The following is a 25,412-nucleotide window of genomic DNA, read 5'->3' as shown; positions in this document are numbered from 1 at the left end:
ATAATTAAAATCTACAGACATGCTGGAAGCATTTGGTAGAAAACGTTTTGGCATGTCATAGGTATAATTTAAAAAAGACAACATCTCTTCTTGCAGAAAGGTATCATAGCACGTGCCACTCTAGACACGCCTTTTGACACTGGCAAGGGCAAATACACAACTCAAACGGAACATGTGACAAGAGGTGGTCTTCTAATCTGGGAACTCAAATGATTGGAACTGTTTTAGATTGGTTATTAATTAAAATGCTAATCATATACATTCACTCCAAAATTACAAGAGGGCTGTGACCCAACCGGTAGACACTGAAAATAGCATCATTGTCCTGCATATAGAACAATTCTACAAGGGAGTGGCTGTCAACCAATGTCAGCTCGGAATAGAGTGAAAAAAAAAATAAAACGAATCTGCCCAATTTCCTTTCAGTCAATGCTTTGGTTTGTTGTGTGAACGATGAAACAACTGGAATTGGCATTGGCTTCCGCAACTATACGATGTGAAGATCACAGTACGTCCAGCCAGGCAGTGAACCGGAAACAACGAGCAGGCGCACCAGCACAAGAGACAAGAGAGGACAGATGCATTGTGAAGCCGGTTTCGCAAGGATATACAAACCCACATGGAGCTGATAAGCTCTTCTAATGTGAATTGGCGGTACCCGTAACTATAGAAACAATGATATGAAACAAACGTTGCTGCGATTGTGCGCTGATCGATTTCATGTTTCGGAATAACACCGCCAGATGGACGATATAACATGGAACTTGCAGTGACGCGGGAGATAGCACTGGGCACGGGCTCACAACAATATGGCTACTACAACAACCTTCGCGACTGTTATTATAGGCCTGCTGACAACTTATTGTTACCGTGTCCCGCCCGTGTTGGCCATCCCAGACAAGAAAGGTAAGTATTTAAATTTTCACAATATTTCTCTTACAGGTCTACTGTGTTTGTTCGGTAATGAATAGTGAATTCAATACCTTCCGTCGATGCGGTGTGAAGGGGGAGGGAGTGGTTTAGAATGCTGTGACGCAATCCGAGCATTTTTACAAATGAGAAAACCACAACAATGACGTTATTTTGATGCGCAAAAGAAAATTGTTCTTTTGAAAAGCGAACAAAAATTGTGTTTATTGCCAATACATAGCGATTGTTTGTACCGGAAATGGTGATCGTAGTCGACACAACAGAACTGTACCAAAATGACGTGTGCGTGTTGCATTGACCTCTGCTGCACGTGTGTCTGACAGGAAAGCACGCGCATGCTGGAAGTGACGGCTATTGGGTATTTCAGGAACAAAAGAATAACATAAATCCGTAACATTCCCTCTAATTCGATACGAGTCAATTTTGGATTCATTTGTTTTTCTTTAAGAAAATTATTCGAGAGTATGCATTATTATTATTATTATTATTATTATTATTATTATTATTATTATTATTATTAAAATAAAATACCGAATTGCGTATCTCTCCCTACTAGTAACTTTTCATTCAAATATCGAAAAATTATATTTTTTATTAATTTTGTTGTCACACACTATTTCATTACAAACATTCAATATGCTAATACGACTTGAGGACAGACATTAAGAAACGAATAAAATAAATAAACATATAATTTTTTAAAGTCAAATTCCATAAACTGCCCGACGCTGTAGCCTAGCTCAGGTAGCGTGTTGTCTTCTTAACCAAGCGGCCCGTAGTTCGGTTCCCTGCGTAGGTGATTTATCTCCATTCCACTAGACTATGTATTTGCCCTTTATCTTGTACTTGTCCTGTAACTTCCCAGCGATGGCCCTGCATCTTACTGACCACACAGCCAGGGAGGTCCATATCGTGAGAGTCTGGTATTGGTCCAAAGAAAGGCCAAAATATTTGGACTTGATTAAGATGAGAATGTAGCGCCTCAAGAGGAAATAGAGATTTCTTACTTAGTGCCTACTTTTGGGTTTAAAAAATTTTTGTTTTACGTGAGAATCGCGGAATAGTATATTACGATATAAGGTTGCGAAGTGGTTTTTACAAAATCGAGAAAAAGTTTGAAAAACGAGCAGAGTGAATTGTTATAGGCAGATCTTCGGATTTTAGGTAAAACTCACATATTAAAACCTAGTTTGTTCCTCATGTAATACATGAAAATAAATTTTATATAGCTTACACGATGTGAGGAAATATATTACCGAATTTGGTGGACCTAAACTACCTAAATTGACGTGAGAAACTATTTTTACTTATTTTACTTTTTCTTTGCAAAAATTCATACTAGTACCGTATATAGCATATAAAATAGTTATTTATGATACAAGTTCGTAAAGGTTCTCTTTTTGGTACAAGTGTTAAGCTTGTGAAACGAGTTCGCTTCGTTTTACAAACACACGAGGGCCAAAAAGATAACTTTACGAATGTATATCATATAATGTTTTTTTCTACGGTAGCACAAATTTACATTAGATAAATATTTAAATTTAAAGGTTATAAGATCACAATTTCAAGGCCGTATAAATTCAGAAGCATTAAGAAATAAGCATTCATGGAATTACAGCCTGTTTTATTCATGATCACTATTTTATGGCCATCTAAACCGTTACTTCAGAATAATATGGGCTAAAATGTAAATATGAATGTTATTTACTTATTTATTTACTTACTTATTTACTTACTTACTTATTTACTTATTTATTTACTTACTTATTTACTTATTTATTTATTTATTTATTTAACTAGCTAGCTAGCGAGTACAAATTAAAATTATAAAACAAAAATGTTGTGTTACGTGTAATATTTACGTCATGAAAGATCGAGGTAATGCATTAATTTCTTACTGAATGAAGTTTGTACAGTGAATATTGCATTTTCTTTGGCAGTAGGCTAGGTAAAATGATTACTTACTTACTTTTTTTAAGCACTTATGTTTTAAAGGCTCAGTTTACGCACTAATAACATTGGGTAAAATGCAACTTTACGCGCTATCATAGAAAAAGTTGTTTTAAAATATGACACTGCCCAACTCTGGATTTAGTGACGTCAGTTATAGTGAAAATTCGGCTATAGTTAACTTAAATCATTGGTCGCGTGGCCAAGTGCAACGACCTCTGCTGCGAACCCGCAGGATAAATGAGAAGGGGTGTGTGGAGATGGACGAGTGACTTTCTGTGCTGTACTTGTCAATTTAGTTAAAGCACTAATGGAAAATAAAGTACTGATCCTTTTTTATATTAAGTTATTTCTTTATGTAAAGGTATAGTAAATTTAACTCCATGACAGCCCAAATCGGCCCAAAGGGTGGCGGGATGTTAAGACTGCCACTTTACAATTGGCACTAACGGCAGTAGGGATGTCAGTCCCACGTGCCCGCCGTCTTTATCCTCTAGGAAATGCCCCGGTATTTATTTCTATTACAGGCTGAATAAACCCCAGGGCCATAATGTGGTCGGAAAGCAATAGGGGAAAATCTATAACCCCATCGGGAATCGAACCCACGACGTTCTAGCTTTGCAACGACTGTTTCTTTGAAGCATTAATTATTATCTAATTCCACATACTTTCAGTATAATATGAATGATTATTACAACGTCGTTGGAATGAATGAATAAATGTGAATTATAGAATTTATTTATTTGAATATACAATTTCTTGAACCGTATTTTACCCGAAAGTACATTAGGGTTATAGTGATAGACTAATAATTTATATTATTACAAGGAGAATTCATTTTGACGTGGGTAATCCAGTCTTGCTACTTGAAATTAACACATATCTACTACATTAATTTGAATTAATGACGAATTCTTAAATATATTACATATAAAATTATAAAACTGTTTATATCAGCATATTTTTCTGAACATATTGAATAGTGGTTTGTCATATATTACATTACAAAAATGTAAATGTCCGACAAAAATAAATCTTCTGTTTTCGAATACTGGACAATGAAACAAAAGGTGATCCACAGTTTGCTGTTCCTCACAGATACATAAATAGCCATTTTCATTATGTAATTTAAATCGTTTCTAAATAAGACCCAAATTTCCCATGACCCGATAAAAATTGGGTTTGTATAAAATCCGGTATAATTTTGTTGCTATTTAAGCGGGTGTTTGACCTAGGAAAAAAGATTTCTCTCGTAACTGAACCCTTTGCTTTGCACAGCCACTGATTATTCCACCTATTCATTATGTGCTCATTTATTTTTCTTTTCACATAAGAATAAGGACACAGACTATAGCTCAAATTGAAGTTCGAAACTGCAGCACTTTTTGCCAGTTCATCAGCCCTTTCATTTCCTGCTGTTCCACTGTGTCCTCGCACCCATGAGAAGCAAATGTGTTTGTCGCAAGGTATTAAATATCTTCTGATTTCCACAGCCAGAGGATTTAAGTTAAACTTATTATATATAGATTTGAGGGCTGTTTGAGAATCACTGTAGATATAGCAATTTATAATTACGAATTTTAGTCCATGTCAGTGCTTTCTTAATAGCTAATAGCTCAGCTTGTATAGAATTAAAGCTAAGTATAATGGAAATATAAATACTGTAAATATTGTAATATTAATAGACATGACATGTAGGAACTCAAATTAATATGAAGCCATATGAAAATTGTGTATATTTTTACGGGATTAAAATTATAAAGCATAATTGATCGTGTCGGGATTCGAACCGTCGATTCCGTACTCTAGGCACATACACTTTAACCACTGGATTACTTCGCTTGCCTCCAAGCATTAGTTGTTTTCATAACATGGTAGAATGCTCCCGGCTCTTCTGAATATTTCAGGTTTGTCTGTATATATGTATACACTATTTTAAATACAGTAGTAAACCTCCACATGTTTTAATTTCTCCTCAACATAGATATTATGTAATATTGAAACAGAAAAGAGACACGAATATCTCTTCATGGTGTGAACCAGGCTTTTAGCTCGGAGCATGCGCAGTGTAGCATTCTTTGACAGAAAATACTAGAGCCGCTCAACAATAAATTATGTCCCTACATAGAATCGCTTTCCATCACACACTAATTTATTAAATCTTGTCGGACCGTAAAGAAAACAACTATCGCAATGTCCATATTTTTATGTATTGTACAATATTATAGAATTGTGAAATTTTAATTTTCCTACCATTTTTTTTCTATTGTTCTATTAAAATTATAGCATATAGCTTATTAACCTGTTGTATCCTATGGGATACATTGTCAATTTAAGGGTTAACAAATCACTTGCCATCAATTCCATGATGATGGTGATGATGATATCTGTACTTTATTTTCATATTCGCATTCCTGTTTCGTTGTGTATGTGAACCTTCACGTATCTCCGCACGTGCATTTCAAGACCACACAGCCTCGATTTACTGCGCTTAATTTCCATGTACTACAGGCTGTATCTTTCATAATATACCCCGTTGTATATTAATATTAATCACAGTTACATTTCTGAAATAGTTGACACAGTACATTTGAGCTCTCTGTACTACCAAGCGAACTGTACACAGTAGCTGCCGATAAGATCCATTGCAGACTCTCTCCCCTTGCAGGCAAGCAACACGCAACGCGAGTGATGTCACGAACTTTGCTCGTCAAGATTTTCATTCAGTACTGCTAGTCCGGAATTACTTTTTGGTCTTTAGAGTTAGATTCTAAAGAACAAAGACTAAGTATTTTAATTATGTGACTTTAGAGACTTTTACCTCACAATTTAGTCCAAGGGCTAGAATGTCGAGTTTTCATGGTTGTGGCGCGAGATTCAAGACTGACGAGTGAGAATAATTTGTGGTGAACAAAGACTATCTCGGGGCAGATTTTCTTCAGGTACTTCAGTTTATCCTTCCATAATTTCGCCGTTTCTGCGTAATTCATAATGTTTTATTAACAGTGCACTAGCAACTGAGAAATGCTGTACCATACCACTTACCCTAGGAGACCTACTCCATGGAACTCCTGCAGCAAATGTAAAGGAGCAAGAAAGGATGGGAATTTTTGACGTTGGCGCTGACGCCCGAATACAGGCTCAAAAGTTAAAACAAAGAGAAGCAAAAAGCATGAATCCACAAATTAACCGTTTACGAGATAATGCCATTTTGTGCTGATTGGAGCCAGCTGAATACTACACTCTATACCAGATATTTTTGGAGCAGACATAACAACGGAACGAAATGCAAGAGAGAGCGGTTCACACGATACTAAATGTCTGTGTATGAATTAAGTGACCGACAACATTCATATAACGAAAAGTGAAAATTAAAGTAATGTGTCTTTAAACATACCTTCTTCAAATTTCAAATGTATTCACAATTTATTTACATTTGAAATGAATACATATGAATAGATACCCGAAATGAGCATATGCTCGTGCTCAGGTACAGTCCAGTAGTCCACATAAATTTTACAGAGATCAATAATAATGTTGATGATAGAAATAATAGTAACAACAACAACAGCAACAACAACAACAACAACAACAATAATAATAATAATAATAATAATAATAATAACAATAACAATAACAATAATAATAATAATAATAATAATAATAATAATAATAATAATAATAATAATAATAATATAACCGCGACGGAAATTATACAACGATAATAATACAAATTAATTCATTAATAATAATAATAATAAAACAAAAATATTTACAATAATAAAATAAATACTAAGACGGATAAAATAAAATATAAAACCTCTTAGCGAGAGTTAACACAACTTAAATAACCGTATAATAACCAGGAAAAAAATGACGAACTCTAAAATCAACAGGAAAGTTCGTTGTATCGCAGACGACAGCAACCGCCGTATTGACAATGTGTTATGCATTATTGGTAGTAGGAGGGAGCCGAAGGTCTACGTAACTGCCGTTCTCTTCGAATCTTCTCATACAATCATGGGAAGTTAATGCTGAAAAACAAAATGTCTACGAGTCAAACTGTTCATTATTACCAGGATAAATACAAATAATACTGAAATATATTATTAAAGTTTCAGTTATAGATCTCCCCTTTTGTGCAAGAGGTATCATAGTAAAATATTTTATGAATGGCGGGGAAAATATCAATTTCAAGAACTCTCTAGTGACAGAGATAATGACAAGTACAATCAAGTGTATCTGTGGCGATGCACTGTTATTAATTAAGAAAATGATCTATTTATATTTATTACCAGGGAACGGATTTATATGGACTAAAAATATATGAAATATGTAAATATATATGTAGTTATTTTTACCAAAATATGGAATTAAATATGGATTTTTACCAAAATATGGAATTAAATATGGACTTAAAATTATAAAAAAAATGACTATGTACGTTAAATATTGGTACATTTTAATCAAACTAAACAAAAAATATAATGGACGTACCTTATCTTCCAATGTAGTTTCAACAAAACACAATTTTTATTGTCTGTTACCATAACAATAGGTTACAAACATTTCTTTCAAGTGCTGAAAAGTGAATCTTCTTCTATTGTCTCTGAGGATAGATTTATACTGACTAAAAGAGCGTTCGACGTCACAAGAAGTAACTGGTACATAATTCAATTTCACAATGTCTGCTGGGGATAAGTCCAAGTTAATCTTCACTGTTGATTCACCACTCATCACAGCAACAACCTTTTGTAGTTCTTCATATCCAGGGTTTTTTGAAAGTACAGTGTCCACCTTAGCTCTTACTGCATCTGCAACTTTACCTCTACCACGATTCAGTTGTTCCACAGTACTATTTATAATTTCAAAACTTTCAGATAGTGAAAGGTGCCTATTTTGGAGACTTTTGAGCGTTTTTATGATGCATGAAAATGTATGCTGAATGTGAGCTAAGTCATTCTTCACACTTATGTCACAGGTAACTGTTTTCGCAGTATCAATTGAGACTGCATCTTCAGAGTCCAATGCAAGGAGAACATTGTTAATAGAGTCTATATGTTCGGCATAATATTCAACTGCTTCTAGCCATGTACCCCATCTAGTTAAAATTGGCTTTGGTGGCAATGGAATTTCAGGGTACATTTCTTTCAACACGTTAACTCTACTGGGAGCTTTGAGAAATACTTTTTTCACTGATGAAATCAACAAATCTACTTTAGGGAAATTGTCTCTGACCACTTCTGCCACACGATGAAATGCATGCGCCACACAAGTAAAATGAGTCAATTTAGGATATACAACAGATAATGCTTGTCCAGCTTTGACCATATAAGGGGCAGCATCGCTAATAAAGAATAACACATTATCGTACATAATACCCATTGGCCACAGGATACCCATAGCTTCGTTGAACAGTTTAACTATAGTTTTGTTATTGCACTTTTCTAGAACATCACAATGTAAAAGAATTCGTTCAGAATATTGTTCACTTAACAAACCGATAACTACATTACCAACAAGTCTACCTTCTTTGTCGGGAGTCTCATCAATGGAAACCCAAATTGAACTATCTTTAATTTCATCTCTTATCTTCTGTATTGTCTCATCGTAGATGGATGGAGCATACGTCTTCCTAAGTGTTGACTCATCCGGGATTGTATGTTGAGTATATTTTTCAAGGAATTCCCTGAAGACCTTATTCTTTAGTTTGTAGAGAGGAATATCAGCAGAGATGAGAGAACGGCACAGGTCGATGTTAAACTCAGATCTTACATTCGATGTTGTTGGTTGTGTTAAAAACAATTGTCTCTGCTTGGAATTTAGTTGTTTGTTGGCCTGATGTTTACTAGTTGTAATGTGTTGTTGCACCAGGAACTTTTGTGTAGATGATACTGCACACTGACACAAATTACAAAATAATATTTTATTGTCAGTTGATAAACCATCTTCTTTAAATTCTGAAATGTAACTTGTTAGTTTTGATTTTAAATTGACTGAATGACGTACTTTTGGCATATTTACCGTCTTTATAGTATGATTTACAAAACTGAACCTATGTGTACTCTGACTGGCATTTAACTGTTGAGCTGCACAACTGAAGTCTGTTAAAAATTTTAAATTAAATTAATACAGTTTTGTAACTTACTTTCCCATTGTTGATAGGACTGCTAATTTTCAAATAACTCTGATGTTAAAGGGATTACTGAACATGTGTTTAAATCTCTATTGTTGAAATGTATTTTTAAAAGTTAATGGAATTTTGTTTTGTTTTATTGTTAAACCTAATATAATATGGACTGTTTTATATGAAATATGGAAAATATATGGAAATTAACGAAAATATGTACTAAACTCTAAAATATGGAAAAATATGGAAAATAAAAGTAGGATTTTTCAACCCTACACATTGTGAAACATAAAGATAATGCAAAATATAAATTATATTAGCTTTATAAGTAAATATGTATTTACATATAAATCCTTTCCCTGTTTATTACAATGTTTTATCTTATAGGTTACATGCATCAGGTAAATACAATAAATATTAGTACCATATAATGCTAGTAACACTTAAAATAATAATAAAATTTATCAAATATTATACAAACATTTTCACTTTATTTTTAAACTTAAGAATGTGTAAATTGCTTAGGTCTGGATTATTTTTCAATACTGAATTGTATAGTCTTGGTCTATCAGTCACTAGTTGTACTGCTGTCGTCTGCTCGTACACCGCACAGATGCTAGACGCAATAGAACTGTAGTAGTGGACGCGTCTCTGAATACCGTCTCATAACCAGGATATGCACGCGCTAGTGTCCACAACGCTCTCAGCTAAGTAATGACTCGCCAACCAATGGGAGCGCAGCGATAACATGAGCTGCATCGAGACCTTTGTTATGGTGTGCTCCAAAGGCATCTGGTATAGAGTTAAGTACTAATTCCAACCAAAGCAATGTCAACTTTATTTAATTTATTAATCACGAGACTGTAAAATACATAATTTTGGCTTCAACACCACAGAAATGTGATTAAAAATAGCCTACACGAAAGAAACTTCTTTGTTTGAACAACAGTAAAGTATGTGGGTAAGAAACACAGTAGTACAGTATGGATATGTTAACTGAAGAATTTTACAGCAGGTGTTCAAAATGCTGACCATGCACTTGAATGCATCTGTCTAGTCTTCTCCGCAAATATCCGCGAATGCGCTCGAGCAATCCTGGATCATTCTTCATTTACTGGATGGCATCTACAAACCGATGCTGCAATTCTTCAGGTGTGGTGATAGCTGTTGTGTGAAGTAGGCTTTCTGCATATACACACGTCCAAAGGATTTAAAACCTGTGATCTAGGTACAGGACCTCCTCTACTTATCCACCGTTCACCATATTGTCTGTTTAGATATCGTTTCACACTTATGGTTCGTTCCAGGAATCTGTGGAGTATAAACACTAAACAAGACCTCTGCGCAAGTAGTATGCGGGAGGGCTAGGGCCAATGACTACTCTGGGGCAAAGACGTTTCATAGTTTAACCTAGACTCACTACGAGCGCTGTTCCTCGACCAAAAATTGAACACTTTCGCGCATCTCCATCTTGGGGCAGAGAGTCATGTGACTACAATATGTTTACATCACAATTTCGCTTAATTTGAAATAACATAGAAGGTTATTCAGTATTATTGAATGTGTTAGGAGTAAGTGCGTATTAATTTAATCAATAGTGTGTGTGTATATATATAGTGTTTATATAGTTTAAATGAATCTCACAGTGTAGGCCTACTATTGTGCTACATATGAGGCCTATACATATAGTGTTTATATAGTATTTTAATCATGTTATAAGTGAAACCATCGTGTGCTCTTGTGCTGCATACAACTGCATACTAAATCAATTTTATTTATGAATCAATAGGTGAGTGCAAAATAAATCTGGTTAAATATTTTCATATTATCTAGATATGGCCTAGTTACAATATTTTGACATTCTTGCACATATTCGATTTAATAATAACAGTTGATGCATTTCCTTGTTTATTGAAATATTTATTATTAGGCCTAAACAAAATGCACACAGTGTGCAAGATTAAGTTAATGTCCTAACTCGATTAATTAAATATTTCAGGAACTCCATCGGTACAGATTTGATGAATTGTGTAAATATGAATAGGCCTAATCACGAAGACAAGAATTTTAATTGACAGCTTTAGCATAACAGCTTAATATTTGTTGTTCACAAAGATGACGATTACTGACTAACAGTTCCAGTTTCTCCAATTATTTGCTGTTGTAGACTACTACAGGAATGCAGGTGATTACGTTTCACTGTTTATATTTGTTTTTATCCTTGTTACTCTTTTAACTTATATTTGGTTGTTTTTTATAGTGTAGTAATAAATCTTAGTGTCTTTTATGGTTGCGTTCTATCAGCATTATTTTTCGTCCGCTATTTTCACGACCGCAAGATGCACACAATGTGCAAGATTAAGCTAATGTTCTCACTCGGTTATTGAAATATATTTCAGGAAGCCCATCCTACAGATATGATGAATTATGTAAATAGAAATACCCCCAAGTCATAAAGACGACGAAGATTATTGACTGACAGTTGCAGCATTAATATCTTTGATTATTTGATGTTATACCACAAGAATGCATGTAATTACGTTTTACTATTTATATTTGTCTTTATCCTTGTTACTCTTAGGCTCATGTTTGGTTGTTTTTTATGTTGTATAGTAATAAATCTTAGTTTGTTTTACGATTGCGTTCTATCAGCATTGCTTTCCGTCCGCTATCGTCACGGCCCCAAGATGGCGGCGAGCGATCGCTTCAATTTGGGTCCAGTCGTATCTTCTGCGCAGCCGGCAGTGTGGGGACTTGCTCTGGGGGGAGGCATTGCTTGAACGAAGCGAGCAGGAGAGGATAATTTCTATCTGAACTCTACTCCAACTTCTACTACGAGCATCTTACCCCTTAGCGGACTCGAGCTGATACTGCCCGCAATACACTCCGGCATAGATAGACTCCGCCCCCATATGCGCGAAGTTACTCCACAGGATCCTGGGACGGACCATAGAAATAAATGGGATGGGGAGAGTGTGACATACATACAAAGCATGAATGTTGCCGCTTTACCGTATTCAAGCACTCGGTTCACTGGCGACCCTAACCAGGGGGAAAAAAAAACATTATCTCGTAAACAGTTAATTTGCGGACCATGTTTACTGAAACTTTTTTTGCTTCTTTTCGTTTATACTTCTAATTCTTAAATTTTTTACCATCGCTTTTGAAACATCCTGTATATGGGTATGTTAACCTACCACATCCGAACTTATTAACAATTAAACTTCTCAGTTTTACAAGACAAATCAAGGTTTCGGCCCTTTTGTTCTTTCCGTCCTCACTCTTATGCCAGTTATGAGTAGACCGAGAAGTTTCATGAAACTGCACGTTTGTTTATCGAAGACCAATTTTATTTCGCATATTTCACCAGTTTTTATAAAAATGTATATTTTAATAATTTATTTTTTCATATAATTGCAATTTTTTTTTTCACGTTTTCCACAACATTTATACGATGAAACTTTAAAGCGTTCCTTGAAGTGAAAGGGATGATTGCCACAACCGCGCTCAAAGGATTCGTGACTTATTCCAATATGTTTGATTGTTTATGCGCTTGGTTTGAGCCAACACCCAAAAATAAGAAAAGAAACAGCTTATTACCACAGTCTAGTATATACAGTCACGAAACTTGAGTTGTGAGGGTGCTAGGAACAATAGACTGTGCCGGTACTATTTCGCATTGTATGTAATGAGGCGATATTAGCGATCCTAGTGGTTAGCAACTATCTATGGATGCATATTTACTACGTATTGAGCTTCGTGACTGTATATACTAGACTGTGTTATTACCAGTTCAGAAACGGATGACTAAGGAAAACCGGCTCTTAAGTTCCAGCATAGGTATACCTATAGAGAGCAGGGCGCTGCTTCGACTGGTCTGCAGAAGAGCCTGCAATTCCTAGTAGCACACTATTCGCTCCTGCCTAAGCTAAGGCCATTGAAAAACTGGAGATCAGGAGTCTACCTCTCCTTGACTCCTTAGCGGTAGTTTAAAATTTATTACAGTGTGCCAGAAAATTAATGTTCTAACTTCATAGTGAATTGCAGAAAGTGGCATCTGTGTTGAAGGAACAAATAAAGTCTAGACTAAGTACTGAGGATTTTAAAAGGATGACTTTTTTTACGTTTGCCTCAGTTATATCCTGTGATGTTGCACGTTCATTTTCAGCATCCGGATTCTATTAATTGAAAAAAGACGTTTCTTTGCAAAAGGAAACCTGGAAAACTTCTTACAGTTTATTGCCATTTAAACTACGACAAACGTGAAATTATTTCGTTGTGCGAATGCAAGAACTAGGTAACTCGAAATTTGCGTTTTTTAGTTACCTCTTTTATAGCATAGCAAAAATCGCACAAAATGTAATGCAAGAACTTGGTAACTGATCGAACGATACCAGCGACATCTATTTTCCAATATAACAAATAGGTGAATGAAAACGAAACATATTCCTTAGTGCAATAAATAAGTAAATAGGCAATATCACAAAATATGACAAATCAAGTTACCCAGTTCTTGCATTCACACGACGATTTGATATTTGTAATCAGAATTTTTTGAAAGTAAAATTATAGTTTAGAAGTTATTTCAATCTCTCATTAAAAGTGCACTAAAGCGTTCCATGGTCAGTTTTTTAGTGCATATTTAAGTGCAAATGTATAAAGTTTTTAGTGCTTAATTGCATGCATATTTTGGCTGTTTTAGTGCACATAAATCCTCGATCTAGTTATGAGTCAACATTAGGCACAAGTATCGGAACTCCCTGTCCATGTGGTTAGCATGACGCATAGCAGAAAAACGCTATTAGTTCGAGCCATAGTTGAGAACCTTATTTCTTTAATATGAAAATGGAATGGTAATGAGCTTACAGATAATGAAAACAAAAGACGGACAGAAAGGTAGAACTCCGTACTTTATACTTTAACACAGTTCTTCGTTCACGAGAACTTCTGAGTAGAAGTAACACAGCTTCCTTTAGAACAACAGTGTAGTTCGCAACGTTCAAAGCTAATCCGAATTTATTTGATGAAAATCGAAGATATAATTTTCTATGTTTATCTAGCCCGCAATACAAATTTATTAACTTACCATCACTTTAATCTAATATCTTACTTCAAATACAGAAATTCGCATTTCAATAGTTCGATAATAAGTAATTTCTCGACAAGAAGGAAAGAGAAATATAAACAAAAGGTACGCGAATTAGAGACCTGCAAAACTGCGCACACAACCGGTTTAGATTCGTCCGGTCGGGAGCTCAACCGGCTACGATGAACATCGGGCCGAATAACTCGGTTGTCGAGCGATTACGCCTGATGTATTGCAGAATAGACAGAACATCAGGCGCATTTACATGAAAATAACGTTTTTCGAGTAATAAACCGGAGTAACAAGGAAATTTACTTTGTCTTATTGAAAAAATAAGTGTTTGCAAGTACTCTTACAGTTCATTCGACACTATAACACATATATTTCCTTTATTATTCTGAACTTTTAGTAACTTTATAAGTATCGTTTATATTTTAAACTTTTAGAGCTTTACTAATGAAAGTTGCTTATAGATATGTTAAACAATGTAATAGTTTTTCACAGAACAAGACGTGCACAAGCCATGTATATTTTTCTTACCAATAAACGCTATATAGCTGGCGTTTTTCCATACCAGTGTTAAACAGTATACGTCATAACTTCATCATTTGATTACGTCGTAACTCTTTCTCGTCACATATTGACTGAATCTTGTTCGATTTGTATAACCCAATGATCGATATTACATAAGTTCATGTAAGATCGCGAATTGTTTAGAACACAAATCTCACACAGAAAGAAATGGTAAGGAGGAAGAAAATACGATCTCCAAATAACACCAGGTACATTTCATCATACAATAACTTTTTAACATTTTCTCAGTAGGCTATACAAACAGAGTAATAATATGGAAGGATATTTATTTTGTTTAATTACAAAAATATGTTTGCTTCAAATAGGAATACAAATAATATGACACTTTAATATATTTATTTTTGTATTTCGAACTTGCAGTAATTTGACTAGTAACAAATAAATGAACAATGGACACAGTGACATCGAAGGAAATAGACGTAATGTATAATGTGAAATATCATAATGTAAACATATTCAAAAATATAATTACAATTCATTATAAAACAAAATAGGGAATAAGTACACAAGTCCATTATGACGTTTGTACTTTAAACTAAAAAAAATGCATAGGCCTACCTCTAAAACAATAGTTGCATGCTTTTTAATTATTCTAATCAGTTGCAATATTACTTATTAAGAAATCAATTTAAAAAGATAAACAGTACTGTTATTTTCAACAATACGATTACTTTGGCTCCCAATGGTGGTTGTTCTGTACAAAATAAGTATAATTTACACATTTCTAAACTACGAATAACAAAAGAATAGCAAGGTTTAGAAACAAATCATTCTGTATAGAAAAGATCTACTTCAGAGAAAACAAGTGTCATTCAAAGAACTATTTTATTACACACGTGCTAATATCAACTATTTGATGTTCACAATTATTATTAGGGCCTATTATCATAGACTACATGATCAGAGTTGACTTCTTGTGTTTATGTATTAATAAATCTGCTTTACTAGTCTAAAGTTACGCTCGGTGCAAACACTTATTCATGGAATGGCCAATATTCGTTTCACAAGTGTTGCTAGAGAGGCTAGAGTTGTTTGGTGATCTTTCCATCAATTTAGTACATATGTAGAAAATGAAATGAGCATAATGTGTAATGTGAGATATAATAAGTAAATAAATCCAAAATAGAATTACAATTAATCACAAAACATAAAATTAAATAATTATTAACTGTAAATGCATTCCTCCAAAACAGTAGCTATTCATATAAAGGGTAGAAGTGAAATAACCCTGCAGATTGTACGGGGCGATAAGGTTCACTTAAATGAATGGAAAACCTATATTACGTTTAATTCTCTAGTCATAGTAAACATACTAAAAGCATTGGTTGTAGTAGGTTTCCGAAGATATAAAGTTATTTTTGTTTTAGTTTTACTATTGATCGAGTTTACTGTTTTTTTAAGTGTGTCATTATTGTAATATTATAATTCAGTTTTCTAGTGTAAGCAAAAATTACAACCTTGGTAATTTGTGGATATCGAAAGTTTTTTGTCTGCAATTTACGCTTTACAACGTCTGTAGTTTCACTCTGCATGCTGGTTGTTCCTCTTGATGATCCGCAGCTATAATATCTGGATGGTTCACTGTGATCTTCATTTTATACACCAGAGCCGTCCACCCAGAGAGAGATCGGATCAACACGAATACACGTTAAACCGAATACTCAGGCAGTACGCAAGCAGATGTACTTCGCATACTGCCTATAAAGCCAGGCGTTCAATAGCGCTATGCAAGATTGTTCGGCTTTCAACCGGGTTTGCAGGACTCTAACGCGAATGCGTGTCCTTGTAAGGGTTCTTGGAATGGAATTTTCGTGAGCGGGGGGGAAGTATAACCCTAGATCATATATACCCAGATTGCTCGGCCTTATAGGCTTTGACGGTAACAACTTTTGTCAGGTTTACAATGCTGCCATCTAGTTAAGGAATCACGTCATAACTCCCATTTTAATTACATTAGCGACTGTGCTTCCATCTCATGTTCGTTTACGGCGAACGGGTGGCGATCCTGGCGGTTGTTCTCTTCAAAGTACAACCGATTTTAACATAGGAATGAGCAATCTATTTGTGATCTGGGGTATAACCCAGCACTGGGACTTTTAACGATGTATTGTGTTAATCCTCGAGCTAGACACATTCCCAAGCCCACACCAGCTGACTACACTAAGGTTCGCTGCGTATCCAAGTTTCGAGCAAGCCACCTCACTCTTCCCTAGGCCAGTTCTCTCCGTGCGTCGCCAGCCGACGTTTGGAGAATGCTACAGAATGATGACGGAATAGTGATGCCTAATATGGGGAAACGGGAGAACCACGAGAAAAGCCCCAACTGCGATTTTCTCCACCATAAGTGTCACTATGAATTTTTCAATGAAAAATCCCAAGCCTGACCGGGACTTGAACCCGGTCCGCCTGTGTGACAGGCTGATCACTCAGCCACAACAGGGGGAGGATTCTTGGGACTTATTTTAATATTTATGTAAGCTCCAAGCTTAAAGGCCACCTGTTTCACTTCGATCAATGGTCCTACTTAAACGTTTGCACGAGGGAAAAACCGAAAATTGATCGTAACATTAGCAGAATAATGCTAAAGGGTGAGAAAAGATAATCAATAATACACACGGCGACTACAGCCCCATTCCACTACAGCAACCGGCAACCGACCAGTCGGCGAGGGAATGTTAGAAGCGCCGCCAAAGCAAAGTCTTCAGTGCAGCCGAAGAGATTGGAAAAGATATCTATTGAAGCCCACGCACAAGAATCGCAGTACTGATCCAACAGACAATGGTTAACTAAAATCTACCCCTAATAATTTTTTTCTCATGTAGTCTACTGTTTACAGTTTTGTTAAACGTGAATACCCTACACTATAAAAGATATCCTACTTTTATTCTTTATTTAATATGCACTTTGTCTGGGCCCGAGGTAGTGGGCTACGGATAAGCCGTTTCTGATCTTTACTCACGTGTTTTTACTAACAATTTTGACACGAAACGTTTATGCTCGAGTATCAAACTAATACTATAATACAGTATTCTTAAACTTTCAACATCTGATGTCAGTTACTTAGCAACGGCAGAGAGTTGTGTCACACTATTCTGACGTCAGTCGCTTAGCAACGGCAATGAGTTATGTCACACAATAGTCACTTGCTTAGCAACGTATCATTCAGATGAAACATAGAAATTCCATTAAATTAATTATTTCACTCTCAATCATGTTCACAACCATTACAAATATAAAAACCAACTCCTTAAAATCCTAAATATCACAATAACATCCGAACGACAGCATAAACGTTTCACGCAATTATAGGGATCATACGAATTCCCTGCCACTTTTTACCTTATATTAGCTATGAAATAGTTATACTTTACTCCCATTACAGAATGATTGCCAACAAATGAATTCACGATCGAAGAATGCCCCCAGAGCACGAATATGTATTCTTTCTGGGGAGGTAGAGATATTTTTTATAAAAAAATATATGTACCTTTGTTCTAGCAATAAATTTATTATCATCGTCTTTTTTTTTAGTTGGTTATTTAACGTCACTGTATCAACTACTAGGTTATTTAGCGTCGATGAGATTGGTGATAGCGAGATGGTATTTATTATAATAATAATAATAATAATAATAATAATAATAATAATAATAATAATAATAATAATAATAATAATAATAATAATAATGATTTATTTTAGCTGACAGAGTTAAGGCCGTAAGGCCTTCTCTTCCACTCAACCAGCAAAAAGTATATATACATATGCATGGACTTACAAAGAATTCAACAATTTGATTTAGATGAGAGTTACATTTATACAAGAGTTATTTACGAATTAAACAACAAAATACTATGAACTATTAATTAAACACTGAAATAAACTGTGTAGCAGAATTAAACTAAAATACATAGAATGTTAATATATTTCAAATGATATTAGATAATAGAAAGAGATTATTATGAGACAATTTTGAAAATACAGCACAATCAAGATGATGTCTAAAGAAAAAAGTAACAGTGTAGTAGTATTTGACGAGATGAGGCCGAGAATTCGCCATAGATTACCTAGAATTCATTATACGGTTGGAGGAAACCTCGGAAAAAACCCAACGAGGTAATCAGCCCAGGCGAGGATCGAACCCGCGCCCGAGCGCAACATCAGACCGGCAGGCAAGCGCCTTAACCGACTGAGCAACGCCGGTGGCGTACATCATCTTAATTTCGTCTATCATCTGATATCTTCTTCTGCCACGAACTCTTCTCCCGTTCACCATTCCTTCCAGTGCATCCTTTAGTAGGCAGTTTCTTCTCAATCAGTGACCCAACCAATTCCTCTTCCTCTTTCTGATCAGTTTCAGCATCATTCTTTCTTCGTCTCTTTCGGACACAGCTTCGTTTCTTATGTTGTCTGTCCTTCCCGGTGCATTGGGCAGTGTATCATCTTCCCATCTGCTCCAATATAGTGTATTTTATACAGAGCTCCACCATCTTTTTCTCTATAAAAGAAGCACTGCTGATAAGTATTATGAATATTACATAACAGTAATAATGATTTTGTCATTAATTTATATGGATAAATTGGTTCAGCATTATTATTATTCTTCGGCGCTCGCAATCCTTGAAGTCATTAGCGATACTGGACCATCAACACCAGCACCAGAATATGGACTACGGATCCTTTGGTTCTTTCCATCCATATTCCTTGGCACTAGACTCCCAAGACGTGGGGTTTGGCATGATGCCAACACTGGACATAACACTAAAAGCTGACGAATCATCCATGCCCTACATGTTTTCCGATTCGGTAATCGTTGAATTCCACGCAGTGCCAAAAATGCACCTTTACGTACAAGGCTGTCACTCATTACGTCACTGATACGAGTAATGTACCGGTAATTGCAGCAATCTAGTAGAATTTTAACCCGTTTGTTTATGGTACGGCGATGCATGGTTATTTTTGGAGCTTGTGATTTGTACCATGCTTGAATATTGATATCGGTCAATGTCCCAGGCTGCGCCCGGCACGGAGGTGCGTGGCTGTATCGTTATTCAGGGAGTTCGATCCGCGAGGGAGAGGTAGAGGGTTTCTGTCACCGCCACGCACCGAAACCTCTCTTCCACCCTTAATCTATCAACAGGGACATCCACAAAAATATCATGTTCACAACGAAGCTACATCTATTACTATAATTAGCAACGTACATTGCTTCATACGAAGTAAAACTTCAAGGCTGAGGAACTACTTAATTAGGGTGATCAGTTCCTCCGATGTGGAAAAGAGGAAAAAGGGGAAAAATGAAGATCACTCTAATGGAAGTAATGACGAATGGATATAACAAACTAATATCATGTAGCAATTTCAAAATATATTAAAAATAGTAATTCAGTGAATTTTAGTACGGTACTTGGAATATTTACGAATACTTTATTATAAAATAAAAAGTACCATGTTTTTTTTTTACTTGATTATTTAACACTGGGGCATTTAGCGTAGATGGGATTGGTGATAGCGAGGTGGTATTTGGCGAGATAAGGCCGAGGATTCGCCATAGATTACCTGACATTAGCTTTACGGTTGAGAAAAAACTCAACCATGTAGTCAGTCCAAGCGAGAATCAATCCACACCAGAGAACAACACTGATTCTGCAGGCAAACGCACTACTACCGCCTGAGCTACGCCAGTGACTAGGTGCTTCCCTGAGGATGATATTTTTTGCAAGAAATTAGGTTTCTATAATAGATATTTTATAACATTCTTAATTCTTTAAGGAGTATTACTTAAAATTGATTTACCAGGAATAAAAAAAAAAAAATACAGTATAGCCTAGTCTCAACAGTGATGTACGAGTATATCGAAGAGAACTGAAACTTATAGCGCCATCATAAACTGTGAAGGCATCAATACTGAATACATGCACATTTTGATTATTAATGATGCTACGTTCAGGAAAAAAATTATATTAATTGTATAATTGTATTAATCATAGCAAGCCACCGGCGTGGTTCAGTCGGTTAAGGCGCTTGCCTGCCGGTCTGAAGTTGCGCTCGGGCGCGGGTTCGATCTCCGCTTGGGCTGATTAACTGGTTGGGTTTTTTCCGAGGTTTTCCCCAACCGTAAGGTGAATGCCAGGTAATCTACAGCGAATCCTCGGCCTCATCTCGCCAAATACCATCTCGCGATCACCAATCTCATCGACGCTAAATAACCTCGTAGTTGATACAGCTTCGTTAAATAACCAACTAAAAAAATAATCATAGCACGCAGGCCTATTATTCAATCATAGCCTATAAGATGACAAACTTTAATCTTCTGAATTGTACACAGGAGATATTCTTTCTAAATTTTATTGTACTATTTAAGCAATGTGTGCATTTAATTTTACACAAATTTACATTAAATTGCTTTTGTACATAATTACTAACATTTCATATCTATTTACGATATTCGATATTTAAAAATTGATGTCAATATAGAAAGTCTTAAGTACCGGTACGTTCCTTTCTTGTCAAATAACCAGCACTATAGTCAAAACAAAAATCATTAAAGAGAAAATTGTAAAGATAATTGATTCTGTAGGTATTGGTTCATATGCATAACAAGGATTATTTTGAACTAGTGACTGCTAATCCTTTAAGAAAAAGTGATCCGGAATTATTGCTGTACTACCTGATGGTTATCTTCTCTGGTGCTTTCTCTTGGAGGTGATAGGACTTTGGACGAAAAGTTTATGTAAGTTTGTAGAAACTAATTTCTATAGAAAATAGTTATATAATACAAATTATACCGTTTCATTTCTGAGATTATTCCACGCAATAAAAATTTACCAAGAAAATAGCCCGCTCAAATTTTATGCGTTGATGATTTAAAAAAAATAGTTTTTTTTTTTTTTTTAACTAAAACTGCCGATACTATATTTCATGTGCGTCATTCCTTCTTGAATTGGCTCATTGCTACGTATGTATTTAATCCGTCAATAGTTTAGATCAGTGATACGTGCATGATATTTAGGGGGTACACGAGCAGCTTTCAAGAAAAAAAAAAAAATATAAAAAACAAACATACACAGAAAGTGAAAATATTTTCCCGTCCTACCTTTATAGTACATATGTCTGAATGTTGTTGGCAAAGTTTTACTTTTGCCGACAGTCACCAATCTAGCAATTGCTTAAGGAGACCATGCCTTTTCAAAGTTAGAAAACCTGTGTTAATTTAGCAAATGTTTCAGGAGGGAATTCCAGATTATTTTCTATCTTATTTGAAGAAATGGAACGTGAGCATAAACATCTTCTCTTCCATACTGGGATAAGATGGCTCTCCGCAGGAAATTGTTTTGCTCGTTTGTATGAATTGAGACAAAAAAGTACAAGTTTTCCTCTCTTGAGCGAGAAATTTACAGATGAGCATTGACTGTACAGGGAAGCTTTCTTGGCTGATATCTTCCAGCGGTTGAATGAACTGAATAAAGGTCTGCAGGGCTAAGAACCCTTCATGGTTCATGAAAAAATAAAAGCTCTAAAAAGAAACTTCAATTTGCAACACAAGAAGTTGCGAATGGACAACTGACATTTTTTTCATTCTTGGAAAATTTTGTAGAAGAAAATGAACTTCAGCTTCATGGTTCCGTGATCAAAGACATCAAAGTACATTGTACATTATCTGGGAAGCGGAATTCTCGTCACAGGCACTCTCGTCATTGTACCACTTAGTTACTCTAATTTTGTCACCGGTATTTTGGTCACTTTTTTGGTTATTTAACGACACTGTATCAACTACTAGGTTATTTAGCGTCGATGAGATTGATGATAGCGAGATGGTATTTGGCGAGATGAGGCCGAGGATTCGCCATAGATTACCTGGCATTCACTTATAGTTGGAGAAAACCTCGGAAAAAACCCAACCATGTAATAAGCCCAAGCGGGAATCGAACCAGCGCCCTAGCGCAACTTCAGACCGGCAGGCAAGCGCCTTAACCGACTGAGCCACGCCAGTGGTCGTTTTGGTCACTTCGACTTTTTGGTCACCCGATATTTTGGTCACCAGTACATATTTTCTTAAAAATAATAATTTATTTTGACAAGTAAAATATCCATAGGTACACGGTATAAATCGTTATGTGATTAATGTTTCAAAATTGCCACAATGCATAAAATGTTACATGATTTATGTTTCAAAATTTCCACCAAAATTGTTTCCGATGGCTCATTGATCATCAGTATCTTCCAATTCATTTATATGTGGGGGATCAGGTGAAAAATTTCGTCTTCGTGCTTTTCGGACAGTGCTCTTCATGGTATCTTCCTTTGGCAGGTTCAGGTTTGTTTCACTCGAGACATTTCTGAATAATGGCTGCAGGTGATGCATCTGCTGTTCGTGCAGTTTCTTTAATTGCATCCACGGTTTCAATGGCGTGAATCCTTTCCCATGACTTGGGTGTTCAGAAGGAATTTCAATTATAGATGTTTTATCTGGAGTTAAGGTTATTGTAGCGTTGCATCTTCTGCGCTGGTCGCATCTGCAAACAACACCGGAATCTCGAACTTTATGCTTGGCATACATATACCCTTGATGTATTAGTTTCACAAAGCCACTAATACTTCGAGTGAATCGAAATTCCCCTTCGTGATACTCCACCAATACAATAGATTTGATAATAACTAAAATAAGTAAGAACGTCACCTTACACCTACAATTTTTTTGCCAAATACTGCGTAACCATAGAAACAACCTTAAAATTACATTAAAATCTTATTGAATTATTCCAACAAAACATTAATTATTAAATCTAATCGATGACGAGAAGGCCGGTGACTAAAATGTAGGCTAATAGGTGGCCAGAACGCCAGTGACTAAAATGTAATCGATGACAAGAAGGTATAATGACGACATCTCCGGTGACGACAATTCTTAGGCCCACATTATCTCGGTATGATTGCATACTTTGGTGAATATTTTCCTGAGAATTTAGATAACGAGTTCTGAATGCGAGATCCTTTCTCTGCAGTGGAAGACGCCAGTTTGCCAAACTTCTTTTCAACGAAAGAAAAAGAAGAAATTATTGAACTGTCCTGTGATGAAACTCTCAAATCCAGTTTCAAGAAAACATCTTTGACAAACTTTTGGATGCAGAGATTGGACGAGTTTTCTTATACCGCTGACCGTGCTGTGGAGTTTATGTTACCATTTTCAACAACATATCTACGTGAGAGTGTTTTTCGTTCATGGTGTACCTAAAAAATAAGTTCCGAAATAAGCTGAATCTGGAGCCGGACTTTCGCTTGAGACTTTGAACTGGGCAACCAGACATCAGAAGACTGTGTCACGCCATGCAGGCTCAGCCATCTCACTGAAAACTTTGATGAATAATAATCTCAACAAGTAGGATTAAAAACGTTCATTATTAGTTATTACTTGCATTTTATTTTGAGATTAACAACATTAGTGTCTTGTAAATTTTCATACATTATTGTTACTGTATTGCACAAAACGATACTGACATGAACACTCAGGTTGCTTTGTTGTGATGTGTTATCAAATTTGTATATCTTTTCACGATCTTATCTTATTAATTACACTGTGTATTTGAAGATATGTCCTTTATAAATTAAAAATTAGCATGTAGTCGTATTTTTTCAGTCTGTCATTTAGGAAAACATTATCGAGGGGGTACATTACATTTTTAGTCATGGCTAAGGGGTACAATCTTAAAAAAGTTTGAGAACCATTGGTTTAGATGAAATCGCTGTATTCACACAAAGATAGTCAGTACACTGAAGACTGCTTTTTCTGTGCCAAGGATCCTGAAAACGCGTATTTCCAGGAAAATATTCATTAAATGTGAATCATTGGAACGCCATTTCATAATTTCAATTAAGAAACACGCCAAACGAATTATCTTTGCGCCAAAAACGGATGCTCCCTGGACCAAAAATACACAAATTCAATCTTCTAACACGATTTTTTTGTTTTTAATACACAATTACAATTAATACTTTCATTTTATAGTTTATTTCACCGATTTTGAAAGAGGTAAGAAGTAGCGTTCCTGTAATTCACAATTACCAAATATTCAAATACGTTTTTTAGCGACACAATATCATGTCTCAATACTTCGTGTAAGTCAACAAAAATCTATAATACTAGAAATACCGTAGATGAAGTTGTAGAACACAGGAAATAAATCGACCATATTCATCTGAATAGAACAGTTCGGAGAGAGGAGTCTACTGTAGTTCAAATGTTGCTCTGACAACACTCAAGGTGTAGTCATGCAACACCACACTGACTTTTTTAATTTGCATGAGCAGCAGCAACGCATCCTTTTGCATGTTCACATAACAATGCGGGAAAAGTTGCTATTTTTATAAAAGCAGTTCTTACAAATATAGCCAGAGTTACAAGGATATTGTATATAGTCGGTTCTTTACTAGAGTGATTCCAGCTGTTCTTTTTTCCCCGGTAAGGTAATCTGAAGGTAATAGGCTACTGCAGTGGTATTCAATCTGTGGTACGCGTAACCCCAAGAGTATACGGTTGTCTCAAGGAGTGCGCATCACTGATTACGTATGTAAAAATGCTGACATATATAGCCTATTTTATTATACTTGATAATTATTACAGTTTACATATTTTCTTTTACAATATCAACTCTTGTTTTCCCTTGCTTCAATAACATTTTTCATTACTATTGTTATTGCATGAATGTATGCACTTATAATAATAAA

General features: G+C 35.5%; 1 protein-coding gene across 2 annotated transcripts in view; it reads left to right on the top strand.

Moving 5' to 3' along the window:
- Positions 1 to 606: 606 nt before the first annotated feature.
- LOC138709323 (uncharacterized) overlaps positions 607 to 25,412 on the top strand; it is a 90,882-nt gene continuing 66,076 nt past the window's right edge. For both annotated transcript variants that reach the window (XM_069840012.1, XM_069840011.1), the window contains exon 1: positions 607 to 906. In XM_069840012.1, the coding sequence (XP_069696113.1) occupies positions 810 to 906 (97 nt within the window). In that variant the 5' untranslated portion in view covers positions 607 to 809. The remainder of the gene's footprint in view (positions 907 to 25,412) is intronic.

Source organism: Periplaneta americana, chromosome 11 (assembly GCF_040183065.1).
Source record: "Periplaneta americana isolate PAMFEO1 chromosome 11, P.americana_PAMFEO1_priV1, whole genome shotgun sequence".
In the NCBI taxonomy this organism is placed as follows: domain Eukaryota; kingdom Metazoa; phylum Arthropoda; class Insecta; order Blattodea; family Blattidae; genus Periplaneta; species Periplaneta americana.
This window is presented reverse-complemented; position numbering and strand designations above follow the sequence as displayed.